Source organism: Carassius carassius, chromosome 38, assembly GCF_963082965.1.
Source record: "Carassius carassius chromosome 38, fCarCar2.1, whole genome shotgun sequence".
NCBI classification, from domain to species: Eukaryota; Metazoa; Chordata; class Actinopteri; order Cypriniformes; family Cyprinidae; genus Carassius; species Carassius carassius.
Genome location: NC_081792.1, coordinates 13,052,404 through 13,074,474, shown reverse-complemented (window position 1 = coordinate 13,074,474; position 22,071 = coordinate 13,052,404). Strand labels below are relative to the sequence as shown.

Below are 22,071 nucleotides of genomic sequence, written 5' to 3'. Positions count from 1 at the left end.
AACAAACACAACTGAAATTAAAAATAATTATAATTATTATAATCTAAAAAATTATGGTTTCACTTTTGAGGATTGTGTTTTGCATGTGGAATTTGTTAAATCCTAGAAGTGTAATTTTAAATGAAAAGTTCTTTAAATGAATTGGGTGAGTGTATAGTTTCAAAGGTAATTAGTCAGAGTTCATCATATTGCGCCTTGTATGTCGTAATGCCGGCCAAGGTGTGGCCACTGACATGAATATGCCCTTAAGGTAGAAGATCTCACTATGGAGTCAAAACAGGGCCACATATACTTGCAAAAGAATTTAAGTATTGCAAAAGGAAATAAAGTTTTGCAAACGAAAATGAAAGTATTGAGAAAAAATAAATGCGCTTTTTGCAAACAAAAATAAGAATTGGAAAAGAAAATTAAGTAATGCAAGAACAAAAATAATTCCAAAAGAAAATGAAGTATTGCGAGAAAAAAACATATTTTTTTTTCTTAGTTTGATTTAGCCGTTGAAATCACTTCCAGGGAGGCGTGCCCAGGCCTGTTGTACACGCCCCCTTCCCTTGACTCCACCCTATGTTAAAACAGTGCCAGAAATTCAGAGATTGAGATGCACAGAAATGTAAAGTGCAGAGGGAAAAAGAGTATCGTACGCTCAAACGTGACTGCAATGCAAAATAAAAGCAGCGAAGCAAATAAATTAGTAGATATGGCCATGGAAAATATATATTTCAAAATCATTTCTTTTCCTCTGTTTCATTTAGACTATATTTTGCAATTCTTTATTTTTGTTTGCGAAAAGCACATTTATTTTTCTCAATACTTTAATTTTCATTTGCAAAACTTTATTTTCTTTTGCAATTATATGTGGCCCTGTTTTGACTCCATATCTCACTGCTTTTGAGAAGCACAATAGGATTATGAAAGAAAATGATTTGGAAAATTATCTCTATAAATCATAAGAGATAAAAAAAATGAATCGAATCCTTATACACGATCACAGACAAGAAAAGACACTTGTCATACATATGAAGTATTGTATATACATGTATATATATATATACATATATATATACATATATATATATATATATATATATATATATATATATATATATTGTGTGTGTGTGTGTGTGTGTGTGTGTGTGTGTGTGTGTGTGTGTGTGTGTGTGTGTGTGTGTGTGTGTGTATTGCTCAACTAAAGCAATCAGGTGTCGATTTGAAGTGTTTTTGGAGTGTTTAAGTGTCCTGAAGCGCAGTGAGAGTGCGGGGGTGTGGGTTTGGGTGTGGTGCGGGACTCTATAGTATCGGGGCGGAGCTCTGGAGGAGACTTTGCCCTCTCCCCATCGCACACAGTTCACCCTCATCTGAAAGCGAGAGAAGTATCACACTCCCAGGAACTCTGTTACCGCGGTGGAAAACTAAAAGACTCTCGGATCGCTGTTTGGAGACGAGGGGTTAGAGGTAAACTCAAATATAAGTTTAATCAAGAAGACGCGTTTGTTTTTGTGCCTTCCTAGTTAGTTAAACCTTATCTGTTTTATCCAGTCTATACGATCGACCGTATAAAGCAGCCATTGATTCGTAGTTGGGTCTCTTGGGAAAGTGAGCTGTTCTGTCGGTGTTGGTTTACTTAACCTGTGCGATCTCTCACTTCCGTGTGTCCGGTTACTGCTGATCCGCTTTTATTTCGTTAAATGCTCGCTATTTCATCGTACACATCATAGTTGATATAAACATTAATCTGTATATAAGTTAGGCGGGTGCGTTTATTATTACCCAACAAAGAAACACAAGCAAACGCCCCACATTCGCAAAAGTCAACTGTTGGCATTAAACGTAAGGTTAATGACACGCCTGCTCGCAATCTGACATATAAATAATATATTAAACATCAAAGTACATACGATAGACTTGGAGGAATAATTCATACAGTGGTTAAAATTCTGTTCTTAACTAAACCTCATATTCAAAACCTAGGACTTTTCTTATGTGCAATAAATACAAAGGGAGATGACGGTCTCAGTTACTGGTCGTCTTCACTCTATTAAAAAAAGAGTCAAATTTCTCCAAATAATTAATTTTGTTTTCTCAATCGCTTCGTCTTTCATTGATCTTTTGGCGCCTCTAGCGCCTGTCAGCTAAATACATTTTAAACAAAATACTTTTTAGGTGTAAATCTGTGATAACTTGATAAATAATGACAGTAGCCTACATACATTTTGACGAGCTGTTTTCCTCATGCAAAGACGACTTCTGTTTATGAGCGTTTAACCTTATAGACTAACTTTTGTGTTTACTGAAACAATTTGTGATCATATTATTAAACTTTATGTGTACTAAGTATACATATTGTCCAACACTTTTTATTTGACACTTTAAATGACAGAAATGATGACAGATATTGGCAGAACTATCAGAGATATTCATCTTTCTCTAATGTGATTTTGTATTTTTTATTATTTTGTGACATTATATAAAGAATAACCTCAAACAGTTGATATTAATGTGTTCTGTTGACATATAAACACTGGTTTTGAAAAACAAAACAAAAACAAAAGCATGTTTTAAATGCTGGTGTTGCCACACCTGTGACACAGGTTGTTAAAATGAAGTGTGTTAAAGAGCCCGGTGAAGTCAAATGTAAAGAAACTACTAAAGAAAACCTAGTTAATCTAACACATCTAAATCATAAGTTATTCATGCCTCTGTCTTTTACATTGTTAGTCAGGGTCTTGCGTGAATGCATGTGTCTAGGTAGGGCTGTATCATGCTTTATTGAAAAGCTTACTTATCTTCACTAGTTTCATTCTGAGAGATAAGATACAATTGGATTTTTCTCATATTTAAGTTACCACTTAAGTAATTTTGAGTGTTTACAAAGTGTCAAATGTTAAAATTGCCTCAAAGGAAATTATGTTCCTTATCATACGTCCTTTTCCTGTTTGTCTGGTTAGCAAGGAAGCAAAAAGCTGTGTTCTCTACGAGTGGTTTATCACTTAAAGAAGCAACTAAATTCCACAGAGTTTATTGACATGGATTTAGAGAGCCGTTTTGGGCGAGTTGAGTTGAGTGTGATGTGTGTTTTCTCACTTACAGAATCTATAATAAATACAGACAGACGAAAAACCATAAAGTCTATTTATATATTTGTATGGCTCAGTTGCAGTAGATATTAACACAGACAGGATGTGGCATTTGCTCTTTGTGGGAATTCCTGAGTTGTGCACATTAGCAGTGCAGTCAGAGGCCAGCTGGTTGCTTTACCGACTGACTGGCATTGGTTTAAGATGAGATTTACAGCATTTGGGCTCACACATAGCCATTAATCTCCCTACAGGCACAAATCCCTGATATTGTCCTACATTAGGACAGCAAGGGGCAGCTTGGTCCCCTCTTCATAAATACACTTCAGAGGGGCCAAAGGAGATTACCCATAAGCACAATTTGCTCGGGATGTCTGTTTGCTTATATTTGACAGGTTTTTTTTATTTATTTATTTATTTTAGATCAATTAGCATCTTAATTACTCAATTTCTACCGCTCTGCCTTTCTGTATAATACATATCTTTAATGAATGTGGAGTGAGATCTGTAGCTATATGACATCTGAGCTGAATGACCAGCTGTCTGAGATGGATAAGATGGGCTGGTTGTTTGACAATCTGTACAGGGTCAAGCTAATAGTTCTTTAAGGAATTTTTTAGGTTAGTTGTGTTATAGACCTGAATCTCGCTGTAGAGGACCATTCACACCAAGGTCGATAGCGATAAAGATTACTATAGAGTGCTGCAGTGATGATTAAAAAAAAAAAACATTTTCACTGAAGGTTTGGTTGACTTAAAGTTTGCAAGAGTGAGATTATAAACACAAGAAGGCTGTAAAAGTGCACTAGTTAGTAGGTAAGTTTATGTGTTTGGTGTGGTGATAATTAATATAATGGACAACCTCTGTAGTCCCATTTAGCCACTTGTTAGCAATTGCAATTTTATAAAATTGTGCGTGGGGTATTATTGCTGTATTTTATATCATAGAATAAAACGTGACCATATCTTGAGCTTGTGTTACCACCACAGACTTTATTTCAGGTATTTAACCAAAAGCCCATTCAAAAAAACCCTGCTGATTTCAGGACAATAGAACTGGAAGTGCAAACAAAAATATATATCCTGCCCCTGCAAGAATCTATAAAGTAATAATAATCATTAAATCGACTGAAATCTGGGACACAACTATATGATGACACAGAGGAACAGTATTGTTTGAACAAGTGTTTTTCCAGCTGTCAAACAATAAAAACATTGACAGCCAATCAGAATCTGTCCGAATTTAAAGAGCTGGAGCATTTACCACAAAACTGCATGCCTCCTGCGCTTCTAATTAAATAAATATATTTGTGCATTGGTAGAAACACTAATATCTTTATTCTCATATTTCTTGGTGTGAATCTGTCTTAATACTCTGCCTGATATATTGAGTAGCAATGGAATAACTCAAGTATGATTCTCACTTAATTACCTCTCCAAGACCTCTTTGCGCACTGATATCTTTTCCATAACTCTGTGGGCGGTCAGCTGAGCTCTCATGAAATTTTAACAAAGCTCTCCTCAGATGTCCGTTAAAACTCGACACCAGCACAGACCTACCGAATTAACACCGAGGAGTCACAAAGGAGTCCCCTCCCCTTTGTTTTTATATCGAGTGGAATTTGAGGAGTCATATTCGACTCAATATAAAACTAACCTCAACTAACCTCATATCCTGATAGTGAGTTTAACACTGCATAACATGAATAATTGAATGTCCCTCTGCTGGTAGCTAGAAGAGGGAAGTTGCAAACCCTAGAAGGGAAGTTCAAAATGTATTAATTAAGTGTGATTTGATCAGTTTAAAAGCTTTTGGGTGATGTTCTGGGCAAAATATATATATATATATATATAAAAAACACAATCCTGTCTAAAGACCACTGTTCCTGTAAAGGAGGGAGCAGCTTTGCTCAGCATGAGTAAAAGTTGTGGGAGGTTCTGGACATGTATCATCAAGACAGAACATCTCCACTCCTTAAATCAGGGCTCGGGAGGTGTAGTGTAACTGGAAGGGAATTTTCGCAAGCCAGAGAGACAATCTCAGGCTAATAAATAATCCTTCTAAAATGCCCTCCATTTAATTCTATTTGGTAATAAAGAAACTTCCCATAGTCCTTTGTAATAGTTTATTTGATCTCAGTTGACCCCTATAAGTTGAAATAACCTGTATAAAAGATGCAACAACCTTTTCAAGCCAAAGTCTCTAGAGTTTAGTATTATACCAGCGAGTCAACAACATCTTCTTGCTGATTAAGTTAATTTTTGGCAGCAAGGGAACTTGCATCACAACATAACGTACTTTTTTTAAGATTTCATAATAAACATAAATTTTGAGTGCCAAACTTGCTCCAGAATACTGTAGTATTCCTCCAAATCTTTTCAGATTTATGCACAACCAGCAGGGTTTGCCCCAGGACATCTCAGCCTAATAAAATATTCAACAACTATCACATTGGCTCAGTTGTGCTCTACAAACTCATGCATAACTATGATGAAGTAGCTTTCCTCCTTTCTCAGGAAGAAATTGCACAATGGTCTAAAATGACGACATTTATGAGAATCACAGATACCTTGATGAATTGGCTTTCTTCTATTTATAATGATGTATTTTAAAAACCAAGAGGGGTTGAAACTTGTTGTTGAAAATGCTGAGAAAATGTCGGAAACTCTTGTCTCGGATAATGCCCCACTTACCGTTAATGCCTTTGCTAATGACTTACAATAACATGAATTGTTTCTGATAGTCCATCAAGCCACAGGCAGTCACACAGCTGTGCACATTCATGACCTCTTTCATCTCATCTGGCCTGAAACAGAAGAGGGATTATGGGATAGTGGACATCTTGAATATTTACATGATACTGGAAATTAGACGTACAGGTATTCACTGCTCCTATCGCATATCTCTTAATCTATCATGTCGAGCTGAATATAGACACAAGCATGCAGCGAGCATTATACTCGCTTGTTTGCTAATGGCCTTTCTCTTCCTGTCTGTGTTAATCTAAGCACTTATTGCAAGTATCACTCATGACCAAATGCACACCGTTTAGCTTTTAAACCATGTAAATGGAATAGTATGGAGCATCTGCAGCAGTGTATCATTGTATTAAGAATGATTTACACCCAACAACCACTTAGTTAGTCTAGATCTTTTAGCCACAATACTTTGATTAGCATGCTAATGCTAATTTACTCTCCTCATGCCCCCTAAAAATTAATTTGTTGGTCCTTATTATCAATTAATGTGTTTATAATCTGCATATTTGTTGGCATTAATCATTTTCTTTTCTAGACCTGCATGTAATTTATTGGTGCTAATGGTTTAGCTTGCCTGGAAAGCTTTGCTTCAAGATGAGTTTACCTACTGCTGCAAAATAGTCATGATTATGTATTTATCAATTAACTTCAGAGATGTGTGTTCTACTGCAGTGCTGTGCAACATGAGTTGAATATGCATTTTTTTTGTGTGTGTCCATTTGCCACAAAACGAAAAATGTATTGAAGCATGTGATTTTACTGTTCTAGTGCACTGGAAAGTTATTATGAAGAGTTTAAATTCAGATAAAAGGGTACCGATGCAATCTTAATGCATTTGCAGTCAGAAAAATGTTATGGAGGGGTTTGTTTTATTGATAGGTAATTTAAAAGATATATATTTATGTATTTCATGTTACATTGCATTAGCAAAGCTATATATTGTTCTGTGGTGGTAAATTTCTGTTGTAGGATGAACCAAAATATGACACTTTTTTTTTTAATATGCCTTGCAAAATGCAATAGTCCTCTCTGGTAGCTATCCATTATTCTGAGGGTGTGCAGCCGTAGTCAGAAAAGCACATTAGAACTCGCCCGGTTCATTTGAGCTCCTATGATAACTGTGTAATTGGAAGTGCTGTTTGATGGATCTGCATTTTGAAAGGCCTGTGCGTGCATTTTGTTTGGGCTTAAAGAAACCCGCGGGCCCAAGTCAGTGCAGACCACCTGCTCGCCCACTTGCTGTCTCCAGCGGAAGCAAGCTGAGCGTCTGGGGAGATCTCAAACACTGCAGGCTCTTAATGGGCTCAGCTGGTAGGTGACAGGTCACAAAGTCATTAACGTGTGTGTGTGTGTGTGTGTGTGTGTGTGTGTCTTCTACTGTGTGGGTGGCTTTGGATTTCATTCATACTACTGTTCTGAATTAAAGCTATGAGGCATAGCAGCTGTATAATCTCTGGAGACTGACTCTTAAACCAATATGGCTGCTTTCTGGCAGTAATTCAAATGTAAATGTGGTAATGGCTCATTGTGGACACTTAATGACCACTCTGTGATGTATTTTCCTTTTTTTATGCTTTTTTGCCCTAAAATAGTGTCAAAATATTGTGTTAATTCTTTCATAATTTATACATGTTTAAAATATGTATTTATGAATACACACACATATATATATATATATATAATTGAAACTTTTTATTGTTTATGATGATATTAAGACTGTTATATCACACCCAGATGTTTCAAAGTAAACAATAAAAAGTACAATAAGCACCTCTTCACATGCACTAGTAAAAATACTTTAGTTAATAAAAGATTAAAGGTGAAATCCACTTTATAATGACAATAAATGAAATCGATATGCATAAAATGCATTGCATGTTTGAATTGCATTTTATTGAATTTTCGAATGCATTAATATAAATTAATGTCATGGCATTGACACACATTATCAGTTCTGCAACACTATAGAAAAGCTTCACATATCAGGTCTCGGAGTAGAAGACCGCACACACCTGAGTCATATCAGTGGCACTCCCTGTCTGTGCTGAGGGCCGGGTAGATTGAGAGAGAGATTATGGGTACTGTACTGTTCTCAGTATTGTTCAAGGAATAAGCACCATCAGCACATCTGATTCTGACATTCTTTAGCCGGCAGGTCATGTGAGTGTGTGAGAGACACAGGGAAATGTGAATGATTTTGTGTACATGTCCTAAAAAGGATATATATATATATGCACACCTGGCCAAATTCAGAATCTTCAGAATCAGAAGACACACACGTGACTCAATATTAACTTCTTATTTGCAGAACCCCTACTGTATCCTTTTTAGGACATGTACACAAAATCATTCACATTTCCCTGTGTCTCTCACACACTCACATGACCATATATATATATATATATATATATATATATATATATATATATATATATATATATATATATATATATATATATATATATATATATATATATATTATTCCAAAAGAAGCATGAGCATCAAGATTTGTGTATCACATACACTGGAAAATAAGTCTTTTAAAGTTGTAAATAAAGATTGACATATGTTTGACATGAAAATATCAAGTTTTTCTACTTAAAAATTATCTTTTAATTCAATATTTTGTTGCAATTATTTGTGAAATTGACTATAGCAATTCCTGATTTAGTTTTTCTTTCTTTCAGTGAAGATACTGGCCACTCACAAATGGACAGTTGTATAATCAGATTCTTTACTTAATGTATTGAAAATGATGGAACATAAATCATTAATTCAATATTGTACCATCATTTTTAATGTGGATACAAGATATATTGGTAAAATATTTGTCATTGGTCAATACAGGATGTTTAATTTTACATTAATTTGTCATTAACCAGTGCTCACTTAATGTTAAACTTTAAAACATGAACATTTTTATAACACTAATGTAATCTTTAACAAATGGCAAAATAACATGGTTCTTTACCATACTGTATTGCAGAATGTTGTGATGCCTAATTTAGCTGTAGCATTTAAAGCTATTCGTTTCAGTTTTTACTCTATGTAATGCTTCAATTTATTTATTATTTGGATTTTTAAAGCAGAGTTTGAAATTGTGATTCATAATTCATAATGGGCAAAATACACCAGATCCAATGTTCACGTAGTCACTGTTGGGCTGGATTTTGTAAATATATGTCAGTACATGACAGAAAGTCATTGAGAGGGTGTGTATAAGAATAAGTGGGTGGGAGACTAGACTGCTATAGCACAGTAAGCACTCCGTGGACTGCTGTGGAATGTCACGCCTGGATTCGAGTTTTGGGAATCAGCTCTGGGATCTGTCATATCCACAATCCAATCAAAGCTGACAGAGGTGCTGGGTCCGTTAGGCAGGGACTGTAGGTGGAGCGGGTGGGTGATAATTCTGAAGGGCGTGTGACATTCATTGCTCGTTTTCTCAGTGTGAAATCGAATGCACACATTGCACAGTAATGCACAGTAATACACTTTTACTCATTAACTATTCATCCCAACTGTATGTGAAATCCAAAGTAGAGACAACAGTACACACTTCAGATCAGCAGTTAATCAATGGTTTATCAGTCATTTCCCCTCATACTGCACAGTGGTAGATATTGTTTTTCTTAGCTATGGACTTTATATATTTCTGCCCTTTTTTAGTCTTCTGTTTGTATAAGGTAAAGGTTTAATGAATTTACGAATGATCCGCTCATTTTAAAATCTTCCCCGATATGGATTTGTCCATACTTTTGAAAAATGAGTCCACCCAAGTCCGTCTGAGTCCAGGTTCATACATAATTGCAGTCCAAGTACCCCATTTCTACTTGGTTTATGCGTACTGCCATGAGTGAAGAGCCCACCTTTAATCTTAAATGTATGCCTCAGGTTATTTTAGGCGTAAAATTTGTCAGATGATTTTTCATGTAGTGTTATATGGGTGTGTCATTGTAATTGTGTGATTGACCTCGCCCTTTAAAAAACAACTTGTGTCTTCATGCAAGTATGCACTAGTAAAACTCACTTACTGTAATAGTTTGGACTGTGACCAAAATCAGTAAGGTGTAACAATGATCTTCAGTGATCTATCTCCTAATCTGTTATAATCTGCTATGTTTGATTGCTTTTTTTGTTTTAAACTGCAGTACAGTGTACGGATGTACCAAAGTGGGTGTGTAAATCTGATTCTTTAGCTCACTAGACTGGGAGCTTGAGAAAGTACCCACACCCAGTGTTCACACAGACACTTGCTATCGTTCACCTGCAGGGCTTGCAGGAGTCGCAGACTGTTGCATTTTATGCGTTTTGACAGGTTTTTGACTTGGATACACCCAGCTAGGTGTATCCTCCTGACGCCATTGACATTGACGCCAAAAACTATCTGAATTAAGTAATTCTGAGTTCTTAGGAACCATTTCAGTAATGTGTATATTAACACAGAGAAAGACTATTTGTGTCAGCATGAGGCATATTTTGGCACGAATAAACAACCACAAGTTTTGCAAACCGACAGAATCTGCTTCGTGTTGCTGTTGAGCAGTTTAGTTTGCTGAAAAACTTGCAGCCACACACCACATGTGTGTGTGTGTTCAGCCTCTCTTCGAGTGTCGACATGCAAGGCATCCAAAACATGTTCAGTCTGTTCTCATGATGTTCTGTAAAGTACAGCATTTCTAAAATGTAACTTTCATTTCATTACGCGATTGTTTGTCGGGCTGTGGCCAGGCATTCCTGCTGGTTTGGGGAATGTCTACTCTCTGATCGTGTGCAATTTTAGAATGAATTTCAACAAACCACTGTGCATTTAGGTGTTTGGTTAATTCATACTAATGTTTTATAATTCATTTGTGGCATTAAGTCTTCGCTGGTGGTCTTTGGCTGCTCTAATCAACCAATCAGGTTATGTCATGTCCCAAGGCCTGTCCTTGATCATTCCCACCTCTTTTAGGAATATAACCAGAATAGAACAACTGTCTTGAGTGCTGGGATGCTCAGATTTTTGGTTATTATTGTCAACATCAATTACTGTTAGTTTGTGTATATACATAATTGATATATTTTTTTAATAAAATTCATTTTTAAATGATGAACAAAGTTGGCTTTTTATTCAATTAAACACAAAATAAACATTTGTTATAGATAAAAATAACAATATATATAAAATGTTATTTTGTTTTTGCATGTTAAGCATATATTTAAGCATTTTTATCCATTTAATCAGATATAAGTATAATAATATATAATTAGGCTTGCATATATTTTTAATGCTGAACATAAAGTTAGGCTTTTTTATCAAATTAATTGAAAGATAATAAACTTTATTACATAGATAATAGATTTATTTATTGGTAAAAATGTATGTGGGATTAATAGACCATCAAAATCATTATTAGTTGAACATCGAGTATGTTGACCTGTCTTGTCTAAGGGTATTTATTTACACTTGGTCATTTTATGCATTTAGAGCTATTAATTTATGAAAAGACCATGTGCAAATGCCCTTCAAGACACTTTCTAGATCTGATCAAATTACCTCAGTAGGTTATTTGAGGTGCGTTCAAGACCTGACTCGATCAAGAGTAAATGCATCTGGGGGTAACTCCCCATACTGATATTTTCATAACATATGTGGAGGGGTTCAAGTGAAACCAAGAGGGAGAAAGTAAATCGACACTACAAGGTGCAGATAAATGTGAAAGGAGAAAAAGTTATGGCAGCCAGATAAATTTGGTCCGTTCTTGCTTATTTTGAGAACAAGGTTTTCTTATTGCTTTGCTTTAAGTTATGAATGGATTTTAAGAAACAATACTGCTCCAATATTGAGCTGTTGTCTGAAAGTAAAGTGTGGTTGTGTCTTTAAATGTGTGAGAGCTGGAGAAAGGGGAGGGGTTTGTTGTGTAGGGGTGTGTAAATGTTGAAGCATACAGAGCCGGTTTTGTGAGGTTGTTGTGCTTTCAATCAAGCCATTTCATCAAACGCCTTGTTTTGAGACGCCAAGTGTCAAAAAGTACCGCTGACATTCCCCCATCGCTGCCGCCCCAAGTCTCCCATGATCCTCTGCACCCGTTGTTTTTTTTTTTTTTTTTTTTGTTGATCAAGAACAGATTGCAGCAGGACTTAAAAATATGTATTTTTAACAAGCTTTGGCTTCTGTTTGGCACAAATACGTTTGAATATTTCTGATTAATATATATGATCATTTTGTTTTGCAGGTTTTACTTTTGGACTGTTTGGTTTGAGTCCAGGAGGCCAAAATGGAAATGCACTGTAAGTACACATGCAATTGTTACAACAGGGCTCGACATTGTCTGAGGGCCTGGGGCCAGAGTGAATAATAAAATAAAATTATTATTTCAAATAATAAGAATAATAATAAAAAAAAGATTTTAAAACATTTTAGCAAGACGGGGAAAAAAACTCCAGTGTACAGTGTATTCTTGCACTTGAACATACAAATTCATACAAAAGTATGTCAAAATACCCGTCTAGGCAAGTAACTTTGTAGCTTTATCAATGATTAATTGATATATAAATTCTACAGTGGAGCACATGTGCACCCGTTGACGGGGCATTTTTTATTTTATTTCAGCCGATCTCTGTTGCCACCTTGCATACAATCTACATTGTCATTTTCCAAAATTACATTTGTGTTGAAAATATTACAAATTGTGTAAATGCAATGTGTAAGAGGCCAGAGATACTGCAGATGAGCGCAAAGAGAAGAAAATACTGTAGAAGACACTGTTCATGATGCATGAAATATTGGAAGAAAATCCTAAATATTAAATTGGGGGTTTATGTGAATGTGTTTCTGAGGGGAACTGACTGTCTTCAGAAAAGTTTACATAGCTTTTTTTTTCCATTTGCCTCTCTATAATGCATTTAATGTAATAAGCAGTAACAAGGGAACGCTGTATCACTGCTGTTCCATAAGCGCCCCCTGCTGTCAGAGAGTGGATCTGCGTCTCATTCAGCCCATTTTTCATAAAGTGTCATTTCATTTGCATCTTTGATCTGTATATTCAGTTCTGCAATTGCTTTTAATTTGTTCATTTTTGTTCTTATTTACTGACTGTTCACTTGACTTTAATAATTTTTTAACTTTATATTTGTTAGGCTAGTAGTTTTTGCTCTTGTATCGAAATTGGAACTGGGAATTGAATAATTTAATTGGTATCTAAACTTTTGGTGTCATATAAGCTTATTTATTAGAATAAAAGATAGCATGGGTCAAAAACAATGATAACTGCAACGATTTTTTTTTTTTATGGCAGGGTCAGTGAAAATATTGGTAGGGCAAGTAAAAATGTGAACCATTCGTCCTACTGGGCTAGTAGAAAAAAATGTTTAGTGTTGAGCCCATAATCCCAATAACATTTTCATATTGTGAATGATAACCACTAAATGGCAAGGAGTAAAAGATATTTATATGTACTATTTTATGTAAGAAAGGAAATTAAAATAAATAATTCTAAATGTGAATTAGATATCACAAAATTATAATGGATATTCATTTTGACATTTGAAGTTGATTTAAATTGTATTATTTAATTTATTTTAATTTCTTTATGTTAATGATTTTAAGATTAACTTTGAGTGTTAGTTAATGGGGGGGTTGTGTAAAAACAAGGGAAAATAGCCTGCACAACTAAATATGTTTTATCCAGTATCGAGCAATACTCATAAATCTCTCATATTTTCTGATAATTGATATAGTGGAAATACATTGTACATCCCTAATAAAATTCCCAGTCAGTTTAATAGTTCTTTCAAAATAAAGGAAAGGAGTTTTCTGCTTTTTTAAATTCATGTTTATTAGCTTCGAGGCTGTCTCTCTACTGATTTCCATGTTTCATGATGCTTTGTGTGATTGTAAGAGTTACTTCAATGGTTGTTTTATATGGTTTTGATGGAACCCGAGGCAATCGATCAACTCAAACTCTTGTCGTGTATGTGTGCATCAGTTGCAGAGGCCCCAGGCTCGGTGAAGGTCACAGAATGGCAGCAGTCGTATTACGGGACAGATTCAGGCATCCAGTCAGGAGCCACTACGGTTCGCTCAGATCAAGGTGGAAGAGAGTACAGCAGCAAGGATTTCACCTACTCCGCCACATTCACAGAGAACCCTGCAGGTGAAGAACAAATCTTAAACTAGGGCTGCATGATAATGGTTTAACGGTTCATCATGATTATTAATCTCCAAAATATGATCATGATCATTAAGCACAATTGTTATCATTTAACAAGCAAAAAGTGGAGATTTCTAAACTCTTAAATGACTTAAATGTTTGCCGGTGTTCTCAGCTCATCAACACATTTTCTGTAATGTAGAGAGAACATGTGCACATGGTTGCCAGCTTGGGAAGATTCAGTAAACCAAAAATGTATCGATTTAAGAAAAAAGCTCTGATTGGGGGATTAGAATTCTTGAAATCTGGCAACTGCAACCATTAAAGCTTGTTTGAAAGTTTCATTTATAATTCTCTATGTGTCACTCTCTCCCATAGATGTGGAGTCTCAGTATAATGTGACTCGTGCTCAGCGTGTGAGGGCGGCCATGTTTCCTGAGACCGTGATGGAGGGAACGGCCGTCCTTTCCACACAGATGGGTTCGTCCCAGCAAACCAATGTACAGAAGCTGGCTGAACCATCTCAGCAGCTCAAAGCCGCCATCATTCATCTCATCAACTACCAGGACGACGCCGAACTCGCCACACGCGCCATTCCAGAGCTCATCAAACTCCTCAACGATGAAGACCAGGTACCTTGAATGCTCGTATTAAACATTCAATCTCTGCTTTACAAACGCACAGTAGCTTCATGTCCTGACCTTTGACCCTCTTTCTTGACTTTAGGTTGTGGTGAATAAGGCAGCTATGATCGTGAACCAGCTGACCCACAAGGAGGCGTCCCGTCGGGCTATGATGCAGTCCCCACAAATGGCGGCCGCTGTGGTGAGAGCCATGCAGAACACATCCGACATGGAGACGACCCGCGCCACAGCCAGCATCCTGCACAACCTTTCGCACCAGCGCGAGGGGCTGCTCGCCATCTTTAAATCGGGAGGCATCCCAGCTCTGGTGCGCTTGTTGAGGTGAGAGAGTCCTACTGAAGAAAAGGACTAGATCATTGTTGTCATTTATTCACCCTCATGTCATTTTAACAGCATAATTATATCAAATGTAAATTTTTGGGTTAAACTATTACTTGAATGAAAAATTAAAATAAAAACTTGATTCATCCAACTTTTTGAAAAAAGTCATATTTGTCACACATAACAGATTGCTCTCATTTGATTGGACATTTAATTGCAAATGTGTGATTCAGGGTTTTATTTACTTTATTTGGAGCATAGATATTTCTAAATTACTAGAAACTTTCTCCAGGACTTTAATTGAAATTAGAGGGTGGTTTAAATTTATGCTTAAAAATGCTGCAAAAAGCTTTTAAAATGTAAAAAAAAAAAAGGTACTTAGTTGGAACAGCATATTTTTTTTTTAACGTTATTATATATTTCTTTAGGAAATGAATCCAGCACTTGATCTGAACCATCCAACGTTTCTTTTGCAGTTCTCCGATGGATTCAGTTCTTTTCTATGCTATCACCACCCTGCACAACCTGCTTCTGCATCAGGAGGGAGCCAAGATGGCAGTGCGTCTGGCTGATGGTCTGCAGAGGATGGTTCCCCTGCTGAAGAAAAGCAACCCCAAGTTCCTGGCCATCACCACGGACTGCCTACAGCTGCTTTCCTATGGCAACCAGGAGAGCAAGGTGCTTATTCCATTAATAAATAAAATAATACAAATAGTTGCAGAAGTTCTGTTTCCCGTGTTCTTGTTCTTTGTTAAGGAGAGTAGAGTTTTCATAACAGTTTGATGATGTGTCATGTTAACATCTGTCTGATTGTCTCTCAGCTGATTATCCTGGCTAACGGTGGCCCTGAGGGTCTAGTGCACATCATGAGGACTAACACTTATGAGAAGCTGCTCTGGACCACTAGCCGTGTGCTCAAAGTGCTCTCTGTCTGTCCTAGTAACAAACCTGCTATTGTGGATGCTGGTAAGGCAAATTAGAACCCCTCTTCTAAATATTACTAAGGCAGCCATCACACTTCCTTTTAATTATACAAATTCTGGACATGCAAGTGGCAGGTGTTCAATAAAACAAAAACAAAAATGCATTATTTCAACAACATTTGTGTGTTTATGTGAATGATTGTTGTTTTGAAACCTTTATTTTGACATCTGAAATAAAAGACACCTTATCTCTCCAATGAAATTGCATGAATTTTTTTATGTTTATGAGATTTTTTTTAAATAAATCTATATAGTTTTAGTTAACTTAAATAACACTGCCACTCACAAATGTATCTATGGTCTCTCTCTCAGGTGGAATGCAAGCTCTTGGTAAGCATCTGAACAGCTCTACTCAACGTCTGAATCAAAACTGCCTGTGGACCTTGAGAAACTTGTCAGACGCTGCAACCAAACAGGTTAATTTATGCATCTAACACCATCTAACTGTCTGTCACACACCCAAGGAAAAAATAAATAAAGCTAGACTGAATTTTGGCCCCTTTGACCTTCACTAAATTATGTTTGTGTTAAAGGGGACGTCGTATGCCCACTTTCCACAAGTTTGTATGATTCTTTAGGGTCTTCTTGAAATGTCTGCAAAATACTTTGGTTAAAATTCCTCATTGGTCGTGAAAAAAAAAACCTTTTTACGTTATTACAGCTCTTTTCACAGCGGCCCGTTTCGGTGCACGTCTCTTTAAATGATAATGAGCTACTGTCAACCCCGCCCCCTCTTCTGTTTTTGGTGTATTCAGTGACGCATCACCATCAAAAGCAAAAACTGCCTCCTCAGTGGCTCTTATGTTCACTTTAACATCCAGCTACAAAACACCTGCATTGTTTACAAAGCCTGTCGCGACAGCTGCTCGAGCGCTGAGAAAATATGCTAATACGGGATGGTCCGTCAGCAGTCGTGGGCGGGGCCTGTGCAATATGACATAATACTGCTAAGAAAAACTAAACGGCTTGATAATTGAGACCGTTTAGGTTTTTGGGGGATTAAAAAACCCCATGAAAAAAGTACATTTTGCACCCGATGTCCCTTTAAAAGTATAATGTGATTGAAACGTCAGGAAGTTTCAGTCAATTGTGGTTTATTTATTTAATGTAACATATCAACTCTCCCAGTTTATTTTAGTTTTAAAAATATACAAAAACAACCCCTATTTTCATGATTACAACAGAAACACCGGAAACTGTATGTGTACTATGTTTTGGTGCCGACACATGCTCACTCTCTCGCCCCCTGCAGGACGGACTGGAAAATCTGCTCCAAGTGCTGGTGGGCCAGCTGTCCTCTGATGACATCAACATGCTGACCTGTGCCACGGGCATCCTGTCCAACCTCACCTGCAACAACACACGCAACAAAACACAGGTGACCCAGAGTAATGGCGTGGAGGCTCTGATTCACACCATCGTGAGGGCCGATTCAAAACAGGACGTGATCGAGCCAGCTGTCTGTGCCCTGCGCCACCTCACCAGCCGGCACCCAGAGGCGGAGTCTGCACAGAATGCTGTACGAATGTATTACGGCATCCCCGCTATTGTCAAATTACTCAATCAGCCCTACTACTGGCCAGTCATTAAGGTAAGTGAAAGAAAAACAGAAAACTGACAAAATAATACCTTAGTGAGAAAAACATTTTAACCTTTTATTCATTTCTAAACATTAAAAAAATGCATATCATTGATCAAATCAAATAAAGGTACACTAATCATACTTGATTTTGTTTTATTTTACTTTTATTTTACTATACATTGATTTGTACACTGACACCTATTGGTGTGGATGAAGCATTACACAAATGAAAGTGTCCAAAAATAGGCTGGTTATGGAGAGTAAGGAAGTAAAATTCAAGTTTTGGTATTTAAATTTTGTATTTATTTTTTTGTAAACAATTGCGAGGTCCATATGTATAGGAAAACGACTTTTATTAAGCCATATAATAACATTTTATTAAAACATATAACCATGTTAAGCTGACCCCACATTTCTCTTCATCGCAGGCTGTGGTTGGTCTGATCCGTAACCTGGCGCTGTGTCAAGCCAATCAGGCTCCTTTGAGAGACGCTGATGCCATTCCCAAACTGGTCACTTTGCTTTCGAAAGCTCATCAGGATGCACAGAAACCTGGTTCATCTGCTCAACAAACATACCAGGTACGAGAGATACCAAAACCAGCATTGTTAAATTCTCTACAAGTCACATTTTTATGTACACCATACAATGTACAGACTACTATTTTGTCACCGAATAACCAAAATGTCCTTTTTCCTCTCCCTCTCTCTCAGGATGGGGTGAGAATGGAGGAGATCGTGGAGGGCTGCACTGGTGCTCTGCATATCTTGGCCAGAGATCATATTAACAAAACCACCATTTCCAACATGGACACCATTCCTCTGTTTGTTCAGGTAACTCTTATATCCTTTCCACAGATAAACTGTGTTATGGGTGTTTTGGGAGCGGGTCTGTACAGTCTTTGCCCTCTATGTGACATGGTCCGTGTGTAATAGACACCTGTTTTCTGTCCCTGCAGCTGTTGTATTCTCCATTGGATAACGTCAAGCGTGTGGCAGCTGGTGTTCTGTGTGAACTGGCTCTTGATAAACAGTCTGCTGAGATCATTGATTCAGAAGGAGCCTCTGCTCCTCTCATGGAGCTCCTCCACTCCAGCAACGAAGGGATCGGTGAGTGAGAGCGAAAAACGATCAGCAGCGTAGTATACAAATAGTATACATACATAGCCAAATTTTTCTAGGCACAGACACTGGACAAGAATGAAACTCTCTAGCACACTATCAAATGTATTATATTTTGAAAGTCTATGCATTCACGTCAGTACTGAAGAATAATTAAAGCTCAAGCTTGTAACAAAGGGTTTTTGTTGTTCTTTCAGCCACCTATGCTGCTGCAGTTCTCTTCCGAATTTCCGAGGACAAAAACCCCGACTATAAGAAAAGAGTATCAGTGGAGCTCACACACTCACTCTTCAAACACGACCCTGCTTCTTGGGAAATGGTAAGTTCGGCCCCTGGTGGTGTGGAGGTTTCATAGCAAGGTTATTTTCGTTTGTTATTTTGGACACCTTGCACATGAAATGGCATTTGCAAACAAATTTACCTCAGTAATGTGACATTTCAGAGTATATTTTACAATAAAACCAAATTTAGACATTATTTTTCCACATTTGGTCTTGAAAAGTGGTCTTTATAGTAAGGTGACCAGATTTTTTTCTTAGTCCTGTGATCAAATATAACTGAAAACTGTTCTATGAATTCTACAGAATTTCATAAAATTCGCAATAGCTGCGATTTATTTATATAAATATAGTCTGATGCTGTAACGGTATTGTGTTTTCAGTTTCGATTCACTGTAAATGTTAGCTGGGTTAAAATTGCTTTAATTTGAATTTGGGAATGCAAGAAATGTCATTAGATTCATTTATAAATCTGTTGTTGTTAACAAAGAGAAGTTTCAGCGTCACATGACCCTTCAGAAATTATTTGCTTTTATTATTTTGCCTTATTTATTTATTGGGTTAATAAATATGGCTTTTATTATTTTGCCTTATTTATTTATTGGGCTTATTATTTTGCCTAATTTATTTATTGGGTTAAAAAATATGGATTTTATTATTTTTCCTTATTTATTTATTGGGCTTATTATTTTGCCTTATTTATTTATTGGGTTAATAAATATGGATTTTATTATTTTGCCTTATTTATTTATTGGGCTTATTATTTTGCCTTATTTATTTATTGGGTTAATAAATATGGATTTTATTATTTTGCCTTATTTATTTATTGGGCTTATTATTTTGCCTTATTTATTTATTGGGTTAATAAATATGGATTTTATTATTTTCCCTTATTTATTTATTGGGCTTATTATTTTGCCTTATTTTTTTATTGGGTTAATAAATATGGCTTTTATTATTTTGCCTTATTTATTTATTGGGCGTATTATTTTGCCTTATTTATTTATTGGGCGTATTATTTTGCCTTATTTATTTATTGGGCTTATTATTTTTGGCAAATATTTTATTATTTTGCCTTATTTATTTATCGGGCTTATTTTTTTATTTTGCCTTTTATTATTTGGCCTTATTTATTTATTAGGCTTATTATTTGGCCTTTCAGGATCATTTTGTTTGGTTAAACTCATTTAGGCTCAGTATGTTAGATGTCTGTTATACATTGGCCATGACATCATGCCATGTTTGATTTCATGTAGACTTTAACACTCTTTTTATGACAGTGACCATCAAATCCAAACAAATGATATCATTTGTCATAGAAATATGAACATAGAGCACAGGTTTTGACAGTTTCCTTGTTACATTTTAGGCACGCAACATGGTGGAACCTGGCCTTCCAGAGGACGGTTAGTATATTGTCTCTCTCTCACTATGATTTGGCAGCTAATTATCTCCATTATTGTTAGATCTGTCTCTATATGGAACACTGTTGGTTCTGCAGAGACTGTCAAATTATGCAGGTGGCTAACTTTTTTTGTTGTGTTGTGTCTTGTCTCCTACAGAGCTGGATGGTTACGGCCATGCAGGATTTCAAGGATACAGTGATGGCATGCATATGGATGGTATGCCCCTAGATCCAGAAATGGTAGAAGATTTTGGGCCAGGCATGGGTTACAACCCAATGCCCAGACACTACAATGAATATTAACAGGTTAGTACTACTCGGATACACTAGCCGTCACTCAAAGTCTCAAATAGGATTGGTCTTATGTGCTGAAATTGCGTTTAACTGAGTGTTTTTGTTTATCTTACAGCCCGATGATGAATTGAGCTCCAATGAAAGAGGGATTTGAAAAATACAAGAGACAGAAGCTCTTAGCAGAGGTTTTTTTTTTCTTCATCACTGGGTGCCTGTGGTCCATTTCTCAGTAAATACACTGTCACTGCTGTAATTTATGCAATTCTCACTGTTCTGGGAGAGGCAGAATCAAGCACAACTATAAGCTGCCTTTATACAAGGAAGACAGCATGTTCTTTTTGTAGGAAATATTATATTTTATCGTTTCTTATGGGTGCATTAATACATTGTTGGTAAGAGGACTGGTTAACTATGCCAAAGAGATTTTATTATAATATTTTATAATGATGATCACATTGCTTTTTATACTTAAGATTTTGGAAAATACAATTGTTTGAGGTTTTGTTTGTAATCTCACAATAACTGACCCGAAGTCAGTTTAATAGCTTCGTTCACTGTGGTTTTAGTCAGATGGGAGTTCAGAGCTGATCTGTAATCATTTTTATAGAGTTCCTACAGCTCTTATAACTCAATACAGTGCATTTCTGTTTCTTCCCTTACAGAGTCAAGTCAAATACTGGAGTTAAATGTAACCTTTTCCCACTTGTTTTTTTTCCCACTGCATATATTTGTTTTGCTGAAATTGTCTTAATGTGTAGCCAAGGATATACTGATTTTATTTTTGAATTGCAATTTGTATGGAGATTTTTTTATTTCATTTGCGTGATAAATGCTGTGCTGATTGAAAGGGACTAATGTTTAACCAAACAAACTTTAAAAGTTTTAAAACTAGCTTCACATTAGTTCAGGTATTAACAGGCAAGCTGAACGAAGGGATTCTTTGTAGCATTTTTACTTCACTTTGTCCAAAAAAACTAAATAAAATCATGTTATCGAATGCTTTGTGATGCACTTCATTTTGACAAGTACTAGTGTTGATATAGTTTGAGTATTCAAAGGGTTTACGAGTCATTTCAAATGGTTTCATAAAAAAAAAAGGCTCAAATTTGCTGGATATTTACTCAAGTTCGTTTTTTGTGGGAAAAGATAGCATTACATCACTTACTCACCAGTGGATCCTCTGCAGTGAATGGGTGCCGTCAGTAAGAGTCCAAACAACTGATAAAAATCATAATTCACAAGTAATCCTCAGGACTCCAGTCCAGTGACTTAGTGAAAAAGTCACTGAATCAGGAGAGAAATATGCACAGAGCAAGTGAAACCAGTTCTTAAATATGTTGATGGATTGACCAGAAGTAATGGCTTAAAGTTCAAAGCATCCAAATAAAGGATTTGTTTATTACAAACACAGCTTTTAAAAAGTTTAATATACAAACTACACCATCATGCAAAGGTAGGCAAATCATAACATTTAC

At 36.3% G+C, this 22,071-nt stretch overlaps 1 protein-coding gene across 1 annotated transcript; it reads left to right on the top strand.

Annotated features, from left to right (window-relative positions):
• The first annotated feature begins 1,285 nt into the window (after positions 1-1,285).
• On the top strand, positions 1,286-21,593 carry LOC132119353 (junction plakoglobin-like). Its single transcript, XM_059529220.1, has 16 exons — positions 1,286-1,452; positions 12,052-12,106; positions 13,804-13,971; positions 14,347-14,600; positions 14,695-14,933; positions 15,410-15,611; positions 15,755-15,899; positions 16,229-16,332; positions 17,169-17,507; positions 17,927-18,079; positions 18,212-18,331; positions 18,457-18,607; positions 18,817-18,938; positions 20,267-20,303; positions 20,460-20,608; positions 20,712-21,593. The coding sequence occupies exons 2-15, from the start codon at positions 12,094-12,096 to the stop codon at positions 20,603-20,605; spliced, it is 2,193 nt and encodes a 730-aa protein (XP_059385203.1). The 5' UTR covers positions 1,286-1,452; positions 12,052-12,093; the 3' UTR covers positions 20,606-20,608; positions 20,712-21,593.
• Positions 21,594-22,071: the final 478 nt, after the last annotated feature.

Excerpts from the sequence above, each read along its gene's own strand:
- LOC132119353 (XM_059529220.1), top strand. Across the intron at positions 14,601-14,694 it reads TCCTCAACGATGAAGACCAG|GTTGTGGTGAATAAGGCAGC; the intron begins GTACCTTGAATG and ends TCTTGACTTTAG. Across the intron at positions 18,939-20,266 it reads ACCCTGCTTCTTGGGAAATG|GCACGCAACATGGTGGAACC; the intron begins GTAAGTTCGGCC and ends GTTACATTTTAG.